Source organism: Maylandia zebra, linkage group LG3, assembly GCF_041146795.1.
Source record: "Maylandia zebra isolate NMK-2024a linkage group LG3, Mzebra_GT3a, whole genome shotgun sequence".
Taxonomy (NCBI): Eukaryota; Metazoa; Chordata; class Actinopteri; order Cichliformes; family Cichlidae; genus Maylandia; species Maylandia zebra.
In genome coordinates, this window is record NC_135169.1 from 49,106,273 (window position 1) to 49,123,580 (window position 17,308).

At 36.6% G+C, this 17,308-nt stretch overlaps 1 protein-coding gene across 4 annotated transcripts in view; it reads left to right on the forward strand.

Moving 5' to 3' along the window:
- sorcs2 (sortilin-related VPS10 domain containing receptor 2) overlaps positions 1-17,308 on the forward strand; it is a 416,004-nt gene that overhangs the window by 281,758 nt on the left and 116,938 nt on the right. For all 4 annotated transcript variants that reach the window (XM_076881972.1, XM_076881973.1, XM_076881974.1 and 1 more), the window contains exons 5-6: positions 3,078-3,151; positions 13,352-13,416. In XM_076881972.1, the coding sequence (XP_076738087.1) occupies positions 3,078-3,151; positions 13,352-13,416 (139 nt within the window). The remainder of the gene's footprint in view (positions 1-3,077; positions 3,152-13,351; positions 13,417-17,308) is intronic.

Sequence of the window (17,308 nt, forward strand, 5' to 3'; positions counted from 1 at the left end):
TTCGGAAACATGGCTCGAACAATTTCTTTTCAACGACGTAATCCGATAACAACCGATCTCTTTACCCGTCGGCTTCCCGTGGCTGTCATGCGACCGGCTATTGCAGTTAATAATACAACGGCTTCTTGCCATTTTTTGTGTTTCTTTTTATCGCTGTGTGACTGATTTCAATTGAAAGCCTGCGTGTGCTAGTACCGCTTGCCACGAGTTCCCAGAATCCTTTGCGGTTTACCCCTGAATGACGTCACATTTTCAATCTCTATATAATATGCATGTTAAATTTTATATTTGGGGTGAAATATCAAGTCTTTTCAAGTAAACCGGTTCAAGTCCAATTCAAGTCCCAGGTCATTGGTGTAAAAGTCCAAGTCAAGTCACAAGTCTTAGAACATTTTTTCAAGTCAAGTCTAAAGTCATAAAATTAATGACTCGAGTCTGACTCGAGTCCAAGTCATGTGACTCGAGTCCACACCTCTGTAGTGTAGTCACACTTGGCTTCTAGTTGGAAACCCTTTGGCAAGTTCTAAGAAGAAATAAAAACGTATATCATAAAACAATGTTTTTAATTATAAATAACCCACAAATCTATTTGTATATAGAAATCTGAATGTAAACTTTTGCTTTAAATTTTATTTTTAAGGTAAAAGTTTAAATATGTATATTTATTACGTTGCTGTCAGATCTTGCACTGACTTTTCTCAGCAAACATCTAATGGCTGCAGTTATCCCTGTTTCTTGTCCACCTCTCCCTACCCCACTCATCCTTTCAAAGCGTTCCAATTTTCCATACATTCTATGCAGCACTCAGCGAATGACTAGACATTCAGCAATGACCTTATGGGGCTTACTGTCCTTGTGGATTGCCCAGTGAAGGTCATCTGAACAATTGTCAAGTCAGCAGCCTCGAATGTAGTTGCTTGCACTCGACTAGACTGAGATACACACATAATTTACTCAAATTTAGAAGGAAATATTAAGTCGAGATAATCCATTATCTCACATACTTTTTAATTTTGAACAGCAAAACCCATAATCACCCAAATTAAAACAAAACAGGCATATAAAGACAAACATTTCACTTCATGTGCAATTAATATAGATTAATATCGATTTTATGTAAAACCTTTTCATTATATATTTTTTTAGTTTCACTATCATTAAAAGCACTAACAGTAGACAGAAACAATTAAACTATGATGGAGGATCCTGAGGTGCTGGTTAATGACCGTCAATGCACACTTGTAGAGCACATAATAATTCAGCTGCATGGCTTTTTATGTTGTTTTTAATCCTGCTTAAGTTAATTGCTTTCATAGTTGTAACATGTCACTCCAGTCTGAGCCAACACGAAAGCCAGGGCATCGTATTGCTGTCCAATGAATTACTTATGTCTTTTTGCCGAGAGATGAGATGATTCAGTGGATAAGACATTCAAGCCTGCAGCAGTGTAGAGAACCTGCAAGATGAAAATAGTGTTGGTCAAAAATGCTGCTTTCTCATGTAGGTTAGAAACACTCAATCAACAGATTTATTAATAAGCAATGAGAGATGTTCATCTCACTGCATTTGACTGTTTTATAGCAGTAGCTTTAGTTAGGGGATCAAAGCAGAGCCAAGGAATTTAAAGATGTATCACTTGGGGACACATGTGGAATGGCCAATTCTGAGCAAAGCTAATGTTAACAGCTGATATGGTGATAACACAAAGGTAGTGCAAAGGTAGTATATCTGATCTGGCAGTGATATACAAAGGTCGGAAGCCCAAAGTGCAGATAGCGATATTTTTGTCGTAGAGAGCAAAGTATTTTATTTTATGTTATTATGTTAGCTGACTATAGTCGCCTATGTGGAAACAGCACAGCTATGTCTTGATGCATACTCAATCATACAGGTAAGGTATTCATCCAGGTAATCATCCAGGTACTTTTGGAGACAGCGCAGCTATATTTCACGTTGTTGTCTACCACCACACCTGGGTAATTCACCAATCATACACTAAAAATATTGAATTAAAGGGCAGTTTGCTTTCATATGGTATCAGTATGGTTTAGTTTAGTTTATCTGCCACAGTCTTTGTACTTATCTGTATATTATGAATTCATTTTTTTGGATAATACCTTTTTAAAAACTAATAAATTAACACTTTAACAATCTATCAAGATCAACAAAATGTAATTTCATTTTGTTTTGTTGCACAAACCACCAAACAACTACTTGTATTCATCAAAGTCCTTATTTTTTGCACCGACTGAATTAACATCATCATCATCATCATCAACTTTATTTATAAAGCACTTTAAAACAACCACAGCTGACACAAAGTGCTGTACATTTAATTAAGTAATTAAAACCCAATGTAAAAAGTGGTGTTTGGGCTTAAATAAAAAGACCCTGAAAACCAAAATGGAAATGAAGCTCAAGATATTTAAGTAGGTGAGACATAAGTTTGAATAGTTAATAAGCTTGAATTGGCTCAACTCCTCCTCCACTTCAATAATTTACACATAATTAAGCAAGAAATTCAATTAGGTTTTAATCTGTTCCATATGGGCAGGCTGCAGATGGAAACGAGGAATCCATTCAAACAGAACAAAAAAAATCATTTAGCTGGAGAATGATGTGAGGATCATTTTCAAATTACGGTTTGTGAGGGCAGACACATATTTACATCAAGGTCAACCTTCATTTCTCTTTTTCACAGCGACAAAAGAATGTGCTTTAGGATTAGCTTGTCGTCACTGATTACATTTATTTTCCGATGACCATGAGTGAGATAGGCAGGAGCTGAGCAGAATGAGAAGGTGCAAGTGTTGTTTGTGTGTGTGTGTGTCAGCTAATACACACTCAATGCACACACCTTGTCACGCTGACACACACGGCTGCCAAGCCTGTTATGATTAATATGTGAGCTCAGTTTTAATGTATGAAATGTAGTAAATTGATTGGATGAATAATTTTCTATAGTGACCTCCATTGTAAAATAAACAGCTGGCAATAATCTGGAGATACATTATGCTACATGGAAATTGTGCTTTTTTCTGTCTAATTGTGTGGGGTTTTTTGTTTTTTTTGTCCAGCTCTTTGCTTCAGCAGATCTGGGCCGCAAGTGGACATTACTGCAGGAGAGAGTGACAAAGGACAGAGTTTTCTGGTCAGTCTAACTTAATTTTATAACATTTGATGGATAAGATGCCAAGAATGCAGCTGTGTTTGTATCACAGCTGGGGCCAGCATTACTAAGCAAGTTCATGATACCCAGGATATCTTTTTCTTATTTCGAGTCACTTATTCAAACAACAGCAACATCAGTAACTGAAGGTGGATCAGTCAACCCAGATTCTTCTTTTTATGAGTCTGGTCACATAAAACTGTGCAATTTGATTAATCATAGACACGGACTAGTCTACTTGCAGCAAAGCAGTATAATTTACAAATGAAGAGACTATATTAAAAATATTGAAAGATGTTAAACAGATAATACATCTGCAAGTTGGTACATAAGAATGTATGATTTAAAAAGAAGGGAATGCCGTTGTCCCCTAAGAATCTCCATTTCTTATTGATGCTTGTCAGATAAAGACAAATACTATCTCTAGAACTACACTCCTTTCTACTACCTAAATACTGAAGTTCTAGGGATTTTGTTGGAAAGAACTGATTGGTAATTATGTTGTGGTTTTGTACATGTTCGTGTCTTTTCTAAAGGATAACATGCACCAGAGCATATTAGGCCTGCAGCATATCTTACCATGGCGGTGTACCCATTAAGAAGATAACCTTTGTGTTTACCCTGAAAACCAAAGGATAAACCTGACAGTACCACACTTGCCTGACTCAGTCTTTAGGTTTGCTCTACAGGCCTCTGATAACTTCTTCACTGATATATAGTTTTAGAAACTGTGAGAATTAAGGTTGCAACCAAACAGAAAATTTTCTGTTTCTTTATGCAAAGATGATTAATACTGGTTCTTGAACATATGTCAGTGTTTTGCAAGGATCCCGATAAGTTAAGGAAGAGAGGAATGAAAATACAAGTACAAGGACTTTATTTTGAATTTACTTTGAGATGGGTGTTGAAGGCTATAATAAACACAGACGAAAAGAAAATTTGAACTGCTTAAGGTTATTTCAGTTCACTTAAGTTCAATTTAGTACCAAATCACAATAACAGTCACATTGTAAGGTAAGAAGCCTACATTATTCTGGAGAAAACCTCAACAATCAAGCAACCCCTAGACAAGTTTGCAGTTGTAGAAAGGACAACCTCTGGCAGAGCCAGGGCTCAGGGAATGCCAGGTTATCTATCAAAAAAAGTTAAAAAGTAGTTATATGGCTCCACTGGTATATAAATATGTGGGGAGAGTGAGAGCTGAATGGTGAAGAACTGCTTAGTTCATCGCATCAAGTCTCTTAGGACTTTGATCCTATAGCTACATAACGGGTCATATGTCTAGCCTTAACTGTTAGCTTTATTAAAAAAGGAAAGTTTTCTTAAAAGTAGAGAGGCTGTATGTCTCATGAAAACAAACTGGAAGCTGGTTCCACAGGAAGGAGGCCTGCTGAAAGTTGAAGGCTCTATTTGAAGGATTTAACTGGGTGCCGCTGAAGAGAAGCTAATATTGGACAAGAATGAACTCGCTTTATCATCCCTGTCAGTACTCTGGCAACAGCATTTTGGATTAACTGGGGGCTTAGTGAACTTTAAGAATGACCTGATAACGATAAAAAACAATAGTCCAGCATAAAAATAATGAATGCAGATATAAGACAGAGATATCGTGCAGAAGAAAGAAACAAGTTCTACATAATTGTTTAATATGCACATTATGACATTATATATGACTTATCCTGGTATGGTAATGCCAACCAGATTCAGAATGCAATTAAACATATAATAACCTCAGTTTTGTCTGAATATTGGAAGGAAATTATGGGACATCCTTATGTCTTTAAAATATGCCAGTAGCCAAAGTATATGACTTGTGTCATCTGGCTTCGAAAATGAATCATACTGGGTATTATCTACGTAGCAATAAAAATGTATGCAGTGTTTTCTGATAATATTCTCTAAGGGACGCATGTATAATATAAAAAAGTATGGATCCCAGCACAGAACCCTGTGGAACTCCATGACAAACTTTGTGGAGAAGACTATCAGCTTACATGAACAAAATCTATCAGGTACATACAATTTAAACCATTGGAATGTATTTTCTTTAACAATTTTAACAGAGATTAACAGTTTAATCTAAATTTATGTTGAAAAATATTGTGAACAACAGTATCAAATGCTACAGAGTGACCTAACAGGACAAGCACAAAGACATGTCCTTTGTTTGAGTCCATGAGAATTTCATTCATTTCAGGTTTTAAATTATACACAATCCAATAAGAACCTATGGCGCCAGAATAGAAAGGTCTCTTTGAAAGTAGTAATACTCATTAAGCGCAGAACTGGGGGTTACATTAGTATAAAAATGAGAAGATGGGGCTTCGTAAAAAATTACACTTACTAACATTTTTAAAACTCACTAACTAACTCTAATGGGCTACAGCTGCTCCACAGAAGTCAAATACTAGATTAGAAAACGTTAAGTATATGAATTATTACAATTGTTCCCTTAATTTTATATTTTGCCCTTCAGTTGAAGAAGAAATGACATCCACATCAGTTTATGTATAATTTAAATATGCCAACATAAGATGGTGATTGTGATGAACCTTATCCTGTTTACCTTGACAGATACATACTTACTCTGTATTCTGTAGAAAAAGATTGTGATCAATGATGATTTTATATATTTTTCCATAGCATTACATTTGAATTTAACAGTTCAATCTTTCAAATAACGGACAAATATTTGTGAAATCATGATACATTTGTGAATGTATTTTAACAATCTAAATATGCATATATGTACAGACAGATACATTTAGACAACAAGAAAATTATGTTTTATTACATTACAGTGATTTTACGTTAATTTACATTTAAAATGTGAAATCACAGTCCATTTATGTAAATTTAATGATATTCTAGAAGAACAGAACAAAACTGTAAAATACACAGTAAAATACTTTTATATTAGGATTTTTTTTACAGTGTAGGACTTTGCTCTTCTAGACAGAGATCTCAGTTGTTCCTGGATCTGCTGGAGCCACTTGCCCAGCTTGGGGTCCCGTTTACCACTGGGACCACTGTTACCTTTGCCCTCCACATCTTCTCGAGCTCTTCTCTGAGCCCTTAGTACTTCTCCAACTTCTCGTGTTCCTTCTTCTTGATGTTGCTGTCATTCGGTATCGCTACATCTATCACTATTACTGTCTTCCTCTGATTGTCCACCACTACCATGTCCGGTTTTTCCGTCTGTATCTGGAAGTTCCACAGAAACTTACCTTGGTCGTTGAGAATGCAAATCCCGTTTTGACTTTGGAACATCCTTGCTATACCTGGCACAGGTGTTCCTGTATACTATCCAAATCACTTGGTTATGGCGTTCCATGTATGCCCTGCCTGCTAGCATCTTGCACCCTGCTGTTATGTGCTGGATGGATAGATAACCACCTGTCATAAAAACAGGAAAATACATATTTTAAAAATCTGTCAAAAACAAATAGTTTTTGGTTTGTCCCACAAAGTTTCCCAATGGAACTTTTGTCCAACCTGTCTTCGAATCCACCAAATCTCAAATCTGCTCAATATTTTTCAAGTTTGGACTTAGACTTGGCCAGTCCAACAGTTCTAGTTCTCTAGATTCCTTTTTCACATAGTTTGTGCACAGTTTTGAAATATGTTTTGGGTCATTCTCTTGTTGGTATATAAACCCATGAGCAATCCATTTCAGTCTACATCTTGATGAACCAAGGTGATTTGCTAGAATTTTTTGTTCATTATATTATGCTAGCATCAAAATTTTTGTGGATGTTTGCAATCTGTGCAATTTGTGACATTGCACAGATAATGGCTTCTTAGAAGTTAAGTTTCCCTTCAGCCTTGTTCATTCATTCATTTGCTTATGGTCAGTCTGGAGACTTTCTTATAATATGATCTAAAAACATTTACCTTTTTTGCTGCCTGAAGCAGCAGTGGTCCTCCTTCTGTCTATACTACTTAAAGTCTTAAGGTGCCTGAGATCTGCTTCAGTCAGCTTTCATTTCTTCCTCTTCCTTGGTGCATTCTGTAAGGGCCAGACTCCAAAGCACACTTGACCACACTGTGAGAACACTTGAAGTCTTGCTCTATTTGTCTCAAAGACCATCACAGCATCACAAAGTGCTTCAATGTAGACTATTCCCTTTTCAAAGAGCTCTCTGCATGTTCCCATTTTAAAATGAGGAGGAATTTCAAACTGAATTCACATTTTATACCCACATTTGAGCTGGCAGACTGGATTTATCAGAAATTAATCAAGCATTCAAGCACAAAATGTTCTGTTCAGAAAATTTTCAGTAATTTGCCAACTTAATCAAAGAAAATTAATATGCTTTAAAATTTTCTTCTGTTTTATATTGTAAAACATTAAATTTGATGAAAATGAAACAAAATATGAATGAAAAACAACAAAATTATATTCTAACATTAATAATATAATTTCATTTAAAGAGCTTGAACAACCAACAACATTGGTGGATTAACATTACACAAACATAAAAAAAAAAAATTGGCCATTGCCAAGTGGTGGAGAGAGAGGGGGGGGGGGCAAGACCAGGTGTGTGTGTGTGTGTGTTTCTCTCTCTCTCGCTCTCTCTCATAGAACAATATAAATAGTTTTAAATGGCTTTCACTGGTATTATTTGACCAGCTTTAATATTTATTATGAAATCAATGACATTGCAGTGGCTTTATTTACAGTGCAGGAGAGTTGTGCTATTTATAAAGTCTTTCAGCAGTTCTTAGTTCAAAAGTCTTGTATTTACAAAATCCAGCATCTGATCTCCAGTGTTCCCAGGACAGAATCTCTTCTCTCAGCCATGCAAAACACTCTCCACAGGTAACCACAGCTAACATTTGAAATCTTTGTGCTAACAATAATGAAAGAGACTTACAGATGGGCAAGGCAATCACTACGACAGTTGGACAACACTCAGACAGAGACTGAAGGTCAGGTCCCAGTTTAAATAGCAGTCAGCTGATTGCCAGCTGATTCACAGGTGCTTGATTGCTTGAGGCACATCAGGGCGAGGGCTGAGATCCCAGGAGGATCCTGCCCCCCTAAGGTAACGTGGAGTAAGCAGACACATATACACAGAGCAACAAGCAAACACACCAAGAGGTAGAGAGAGAGAGGTTGCTGTGATGGTAGATTTTTCGGTTTTCCTGCAAAGCACCATTGTCTTTTATACATAAATCTCCAGATGGCAGGAAGGAGGCATCCTGTTTCATTTACTAAGAGCAGCAGATTTTTCTTTTAAGAGTTAATAAATATGTGAAAATGACTCCTACCAGGGATAAAACAAACTTTTTAGCAAATGCAACAACTTAGACGAGAGGGGTAATTTACATCCCAAGTACAACTATGCATTGCATTTTGCATGAAAACTGTGGATTTCTATCTTAACAATCATTAATCTATTAAAGTTAACCAAGGTAAACAACCTTCAATAGATTGGTAGAGCTGATGTGAGGCAATATACTTTAAAAAAAAAAAAGAAACTTTGCTCAGAAGCAAACCTGAAAAACCTGCTTGGATAGGAATCTTTTCGAGGTCAGGTGTTTCCTATCCTTTCAATGCTCACGTTGGTTGTAATGCACAGGGGTCAAAATTGTGGGAAATTACTGCAGAGTGTTTTATAATAAGGCTGTCATCTCATCCCAGAGAGAAACAGAAAGCAGAAGAAAGTAAATGGCTCTTATTGTCACATGTAATATTTCACAGCTTTCACGATCATATATCTTCCAGTATGTCTCCTCCTAACTCTAGTCTTCATATTTTATCTCCTTTTTCATTCTTCTATTCATCTGTTTTCTTTTACCATTTTCTCCCATTTGAATTAAGCTTCATGTTACTCATTCATGTAAAATAGGCATTATTGTAAAATTATAAGTTCAAATGTGCAGCATTCAAATACTATTGAGTCCCTCTTTCCCATCTTTTAAAGGTCAGAAAGGCATTTCTGAAGGAGTTCCTGTCCTCTCTTTGCAAATATTAAATGAGCTGGTTCACACACCCAAGCAACTATGATTTATACCACCAGTGCTAACTCACAAATCATCCTCTCTGCAATGTAAAAATTGAGAGATTGTGGAAGGGTGCCATATAGGAAGAGAAACACCCTAAGTGCTTCCTTTTTTAGACTTAAGTTACATACTCAAGTAAGAGTTGGCTCTGGGTTTTAGACCCCTGCAATGAGAGCTATATTATGTAATTCTTACTGTAACTTGTGGATTAAACATTTTTTTTGTTTTTCTGTGAATAACATTTGGTTTTGACTTAATAGTGGCACAAGATTAAAAGTTATGGACTTGTTTTCAAAATTCATATTTTGGAAACCATGAAAAATGGCTCCAAAATCTTAACCTTTAAATATTGGCTACCCATCCAATATTTACTCAGAAACACCTGGAAAACAGAGTGACCATTTAACCATACAATATAAGAGCAGATTAAACTGGCAAAAATTGCTGACCGCTTGACTTAATACCCCTCGCCAAGTGCCATCATATAGCCAGTGGCCTATTGCTTCAGTTGGTCTTTACAAAACTTTTACTTTGATCTTTACAAAGCTTGGTCCTAATTGTCTATATGGAATGGATGAATTACTGACTTTACTGACTATTGTTTTTCCAATAAATGGTTCCTGTGCAATTTTGTCTGTCTGTGTGACTGCCTGTGAATTGTCTATGTTTAACTAAATACCAAGAATTGTTTTGGTGGTTTTATTTTTTTAGTTTATTTGATTTGTTTTGTTTTGTTTTTGTTTTCTATATAACTATTGATTATAGGAAACTGAGCTCCATACCACTAATATCATAAAGATTGTGGTCCTCCATTCAAAAGTTTATATATGTGGCTAAGGTTTTACATACATACACACTGTAAATGCATGTTGTTAGAGTTTTGGGATCTGAATTTAGCCAGTCATATCAGCTGTAACAGGAATAGCAGAGACCAGAAGTCTTCCTGCAAGTGCACATAAATCACACAAAAAATATCACATTAAAATCAATCTGCCTTTAGGCTGGTCTAGCTAAATGTGTTCCAGTGGACCTTGTTTTTGTGATGCTAGGTTGTAAACGTTTTGTTTGTCATTCTCAATAAAATGAAAAAGCTGTTTATTGAAATTAAACTGACATTGCAAGGCTGACAACTAAAAACAAAAGTAAAATGTTTAAGAATAGGTGAAGAAAACAGCTTGTATAATAATAATAACGAGAAGAAGAAGAAGAATTTATTTGTATAGCACTTTTCAAAACAGAGATATATATGTACAGGAGATAAGTGTACATGTTTGAACATACAGACACAAAAACAGACATGCTCTTTTGTTCCATCATACACACATACATGCATGCATGGTTGCAAACTATGGCCAAAAAATGAAGGTGAAAAGATTAAGGAAACACTAACCTATAAAAAATGAGTTTTCAGCAGTTGTTTTAAAACAAATAACAGAATCTGCTGTTTTAATAGTCTGAGGAAGGCTGTTCCACAGTTTGGGTACAACAATGTCAAGAGGCTGTCAAGGTTTTGGGCTTGACAGAAAAGTGTCACTGGGTGTCATCTGCACGGCAGTGGTAGAAGATTCCATTAAAGCCATTCAGTCCATTGAAATCATTCACTAGATGGCCGAGGGGTAACATTTCTCAAAGTGCAAATTCACCTTCAGTCTGAATTCACATTGCATGCTTGGAGCTGACACTTCTATCCAAAGAAACATGCAAGTTTCCAAGATAGGTCAAGGAGGACATGGGACGTTTGCTCATGGGTTTTCTAATAGATGGGAACAAGCAGCAAGACTCTTGATCAGGTCCAGAACCTTAAAGTATATATACAGTAAAAATAAATACAGAAAGTTAAAAAAAAAGAAAAGAAAAGAAAACTGCAAATGTCAGGCAGACAAAGATTTAGCTATTGATAAGGACATTTCAAATGCCCAGTGTTTGCTTAAAGCCGGATTGGCGACTAACAAGAAGAGGAACATCCTAAAACCTGGCAAAAGGAGTATTTCGGCATTGCTGTGCATTAGTGTCAACGCAAAATAAATTACATTGAGGTACATGCCAATGGAAATCTATTAGAGTGGATTAAACAGGTGAACTATATGCTGAAAGGCTACTCCAGAGATCCAGGTTTGATTCTGCTTCTGGACATGTTATTCCATGTTATTGCGCTCTGTCCCTCCTTTCTTGGATACTCTGCTGTCCAGGGTAAAAGTCAGTCTTTAAAAAGAAATCTGTTAAAGTGGACACAATACCATACTGAAGGTAAATATGGACGTGCTGTTTTGTAGCTGATAGCTGGTCCCTAGTCCCATTCTAAGGCTTACATAAGTAGTTCTCCTATATTCTCTTTACCGCTGTGATAAGCTGAAATGGACCCCCTACTCTAAGCTGTGCTCACTTCAGTCGCTCTATTAGAAAAGTTTAACTGTCATTGGTATAAATCACTATACATCACTGACATTTCATCATAGTCTCTGCTGCCAGTCATTCCTTCGTATGCCCCTTAACAAGCTGAACATTCTTTCTGATATCAGGCTAACAGATGGATAATGAGTTCTCTTCTTCTTGTTTCTGCAGTCGCTTTTCATCATCCACTGTTTAAATTGTGGTGACCTCTTATATTTGTACGATGGGTGTATAACCCATTCCATAGACATCTGACTAGCAGTAACTGGACTGAGCCCAGAAGCAAACTTGGTTTTGTAGATGAACCACATTTGTTGGCAGCTGTTTTTGTTAAACAGAAAAGACTTTCTGGATAATAGACTTGATTTTGAATTGGCTATTAATGACCACTTTATTCCATTCAATCAAGTTAAGTTTTATGTATTGCACAAACAATAACGTACCATTGGCAAAATTTTGAAATGTCATTTGCATTTAGTACGACCAAATAATTTTTAGAATACTTTTAATAATGTTTTTAATAAGAAATATATATTTTACCTGCACCATGTATAGAGTATGAGACGTATGTGTATCATCCCAGCAATGAAAAACAAGCAGTGAGTGATAATTATTCTAATGCTGAAAGAAATGTGACTTATTTATTACTTATTAATGTGTAACTTATTTAAAGTAATACATAAGATTTTTTAAGTAAACTGTTTCACGTGGGTAGTGTTTTTTCTGAAGCGTCCTCTATGAGCTCTCTCTTTACCTACAATATGACTGATATTCCTTACCCCTCATAACTCTTTTCCTACCTTGCTTCCCCTTCCCCTCACAGTCTGCTAATTGCTTGTAAAATCTCTTTATAGAAAAGTAACAAGGTTTTAAATCTCCACTGTGTCTTTACTGGCCAGGGGGATATTTTACAGACTACATTATGCAGTTCTACTCAGATGAACTGTTTAGTTTACCACTCACTGAAGGGCAGACAGAGCAAATGAACTTTTGTATACATCCGTGTGCTTTTAAAAAGGAGCATATGAACATTTTGATGGTTTTAAAGTATACTACGTTAACATGAGTTAGGATAAGTGCATTTTCCAGGAAGTGCTGACCAGTGAAAAAAGGGGTTGTGGACAGTGACTGTACATTATAACATATTATCCATCCAGCCATACATTTTCTGCCTATCGAATTCAGGGTAGTGGGAGGGGCTTTGTCTGGATTGGCTAAAATAAAATTAGCGTAGAAATCAACGTGTACAAGTTGTCTAAAATTATGATTGAATGGTTTAGTTCTAGATGGTCTTCCCCTGCAAACTTAGACATATAACATTGGTAATTCCATAAAAACAGTGGAAAGCATTTCTTAACCTTTGATTTTGAATTTAAAAGATTAAAATGATACACTCAAACTTAAATGTTTCTACATTTACATCCATCCACCACCCTAACAGGTTTGAGTCATGAATAAAAACGTTTTCCTGGGTTCACCATGTTATGTGAACATCTAAAACACACATCATTTGACAGAATGCAGCGAATTTGTGCGGTCATGCCATTTGTTCCATGTTTTATTTCTCCATATTTTCTGTCTTGCTCCAATATTAAAATTAGAAAATGTAAAAAAGGGAAATATAGAAGTAAAATTCTAAAAACATTAAAGTGACAAATTGTTATTATTAAAAAAACATATTGTATTGACTGTGCTTTACTGTTGTGTTGCTTGGACTAGTCATATGTGGTTTTAAGCTTGAAGTCTGATCTACATCTGACATGATTGTCTTCTGTGTTCCAGGTCTGTATCTGGTGTGGATGTGGATCCTGATCTGGTGCACATGGAGATGCAAGATACAAGTGGAGGTGCAGTGATCTTCCACTAGCCCACTCATCTTGTTATAATGTTAGCACTTGGTCAGAGAAGATCAAAGTTTATTAGAATTTCTATAAGTTGATATAAATCTAGAGGTAAAATAAAGCACAAGGTTTAGCTTTGGTCCAATTTTATACTACTAATAGCAAACAGCTAATCAGCAAAGAGACTTGAAATTTGAAATGCTACCAGGTGTATTCTTTCTTGGGTTTAAAAGCATGTTATTAAAATACATTAACTGGCACTATCACAAGCTGATGGGTAGAGGACCAAAATACAGGATTTTAAACAAAAAGGTGAACCTTTATTAGGTTGAATGCAATGCCTACAGCCAAATCCGAATACAAGCAGAACTTTAAGGTCTTTGCAGGGAAACAGGCAAAACTAAGAGCAAACAGAGGAAGATAAAGACTACAGACAAGTCTAAGGAGAAGCACAGGACTATATATACACTTTAACTAGAAACAGGAGGGTAATGAGACATAGGTGACAGTAATCAAGACAATCACAGGGGATGAAGTCAAGCTTAAAGGAAGTAAATCCGGTAAAGTAAATCCGTTGGGCATCTTTCTTTGCCTTTAGACAACAATTCTGATGGCAAAAGAGCCAAACGGGACAGGCAAAAAAAAAAAAAAAAAAAGCTTAAAGGAAGACACAAGAGACAACTAATTTTAAACTGTTAAAATAACAAAGAACCCAACTAAAGGCACAAGAGAACTCACTCTGAATTCAGGGAAGGACAGAATTAATAATAGCCTTAAGGCAAAACCAAAAGGAAATAATTAGTGCTGTGAAAATTAACATGTTAATGCAAATTCATCTGCCATCACGGTCAATGTGATACTTTTTTTTTTAGCGCAATTAACGCATCTGGAGTGCAGAATGACTCAAAATCCCTAAAATGTTTCTGTCAATGCATTTCGGGTAGTTTGTCCAAATAGAGTTACCTTTGCACATGCGCAAATGGGCAGCTGATCTGGTAGTGATGGGCAGCTGAACCAATCAACTCAATATGGAAGATGATAAACGCACATTGGCCCTCTCAATGGAAATTTGAGTATTAAAGAAATAACAAGACGGAACAGTCAACCGACATAAAGTATTATGCAAATTATGCAAGAAGGAATTTTCTTTTTACCGAAGCACTTCCAGCTTAAAATATCACACTGACGTGAAGCATACGTTAGCCGGGGATGCTGCTAGGACTTTGGCTAACGCGTCACCAAGCTTGCGACAAACCACTCACGGAGAATCGGGGACTCAGTAAGTCTACCTCAGACCAGTGTTGCCAACTTAGCGACTTTGTCGCTATATTTGGCGGGTTTTCAGACCCCCTTAGCGACTTTTTTTCTAAAAAGCTTCTAGCGACAAATCTGGCGACTTTTTCTGGTGTTATTGGAGACTTACTTATGACGACTTTTTAATGTGAAAGGGCGTATTGCTCTTACTCTCAACAAGCAGCAGTGCTGCCGTGGGCACCTCACCCGTGCTAAAGCGCTCACGGGCGGAGGATAGTCCTCCCCCAGCTGCAGGAGATGTTCACACCTATGCGTCCAAACTGCAAATGAACCGCGCATGAGCGAAGCCGCTGCTCCCGCACTGACTGTAATGCAGTCAGTTCTTCTTTTACTCTTATGCTGTTTTGTGGATCACAAGGTTTAAAACTACTTATAAACACACACACACATAAAGTAACTCCACCAGAGTGCCTATTTCGGGTCACTTTTGCCAGTCGAAGCCCGGATAAAGGAGCAGGGTTGGAATTGTGACATTAAAAAACAATAATTGTTAAACGAAATTTAATTTGTAGTTCTAAATAAATTCTAAATGCATTTAGGACGTTTTTTGCTCACTTTATGTTTCTTCCACGATGTTATTTCTCTCTCCAACAGCGTAGGTTACAATTATATTAGCATGACCAATTATGCAAATTAGGTTATGATGTCATTTAGCGACTTTTAGGACAACCAATAGCGATTTTCCTTACTGAGGAGTTGGCAACACTGCCTCAGACATGTTGACTGACACAATTGCCAAGTGGATTGCAACATGAAAGTGCGTACATTCTCCCTTTTTTCTTGAGTCTGTTTGCTCATGCAAAATGAAATGCGATTAATATAGAATAAAAATGAATGATATTTAATTGTGATTAATCAAAATTAATCCACTGTAACCCTGTGATGAATCTGATTAAACATTTTAATTGTTTGACAGCACTAATATATATTATATATTGGTGTATACTTACCTATTAGTATATAGGTTTTTAAAAAAGTTTCACAGAAAATAACCTGTGTTAAAAGATGCAAGAAAACTATTTAAATTCTCTTTGAATTTAAGCATACATTCTTTGTGGTTATTCTGCATTTACTTCATTATATTGCATAAATGTCAGTTACAAGCGTAAATATTAAGTTGAAAAAAAAAAAGTAATTGAAACCAGGCTATTGATCAAGTAATTGCTATTAATTGTGATTAATTACAGAAAATTGTGAGATTAATTAGTTAAATATTTTTAATCTATTGACAGCACTAGAAATAATATTAGAAAATTGAAAAGCTTTATGAGAGTAATAAAACCCAGGCAGAGATCCTAAAAAAAAAACCCTCAAAAATCTAAACCTCAAAAAATAAGAATTAAAACTTCATGCAATAGAGTACAGAAATACCTAAACAGAAACTCAACCTCAGATATGTTAACTAAGGATTCAAAGTCAAAGACGTAACCAATCTTAGGTCACATGACAATCAAAGCAAAACCGTCACTGTGCCTTTTTAGTAAATCTGTAAGGAGTGATTTGGATTTGCACAGGCCAATATGGCCCTATGCCGGATTGATGGTAATGAATTTTGTTTCTTGAAATATCCTTGCCAGATATGACTGATGCCTCATTCAGTTCAACTATGACATGAGGATCAACTTCTCTTTAAGAATTCTTGAGGTAGAGGATAATGTGTTTTACCTATCCAGGCAGCGCTAGCACTACAATGTAAAAGCAAGTAAAAGAAGAGATTACCGAATGACCTTGGTGTGGGAGTGTTGGTAGTGTTTATGTGTGAGGGGTCAGTGGGGAATTAATGGATAAGCTAAATACTCACACCAGTGAATTTGGATTATCATATCTCCTGAGTGACAGACGAACACCTCCACACAGAGGGCCAAGAGGGTAATAGAAATGTGTATTTGAGATTGTGCATTTGTCAATGAAGGTGGCAAATGTTCAGACTCTTTATTCACATCTTGACTTCATCTTCTCTCAGTCTCCCAAACTATAATCCTAAATTCTAAACTATAACCTCTAAATAAACCTGAGCAGGCAAAGTCAGATAGGAGTGGCAGACTCTGAAGGGCACAATGAAGGATGTGTTTATTATATTTGCTGTTCCATTCTCAATAAACCTCCCTATTATAAATGGCCATTAAAATCTGAACCTCTTGAGGAGGAGACGAGCAATCTTTTAACCCACACACAGAAAGATGCTGCCTGCATTGTGAAATCTGTCGGGCTGAACAAAGCTCCCTGTGTTTGTGGATAGTGAAGATGAGAGGCTGTCTGTCTGGGCTGACTGCCCAGTTAGGGGAGCTCTTCCTGGGGCACATGGCCTCATCTTTCTCATTCTCCTCCCTCTTCCTCTCCTTGCTTCTGTGCCCAGATAGATAGTTGAGGAAGGCGGGAGCGACCAGGCATGCTAAACCAATCTGTTCACCCTGTTCCCCCAAATCCTCTGCTCCAACCCTGTCATGCGTAGCATGGCCAAGGTTAAATATGGCATGCTACCAAAAAGGACACAGGAGAGATGAGGAACTGTGGCCCTGCCCTCAGCTCCCAGGACTGCTGTCTGATGTTTGAGAAGGGCTGGAGGGGTGGGAGGAAAGTCTCC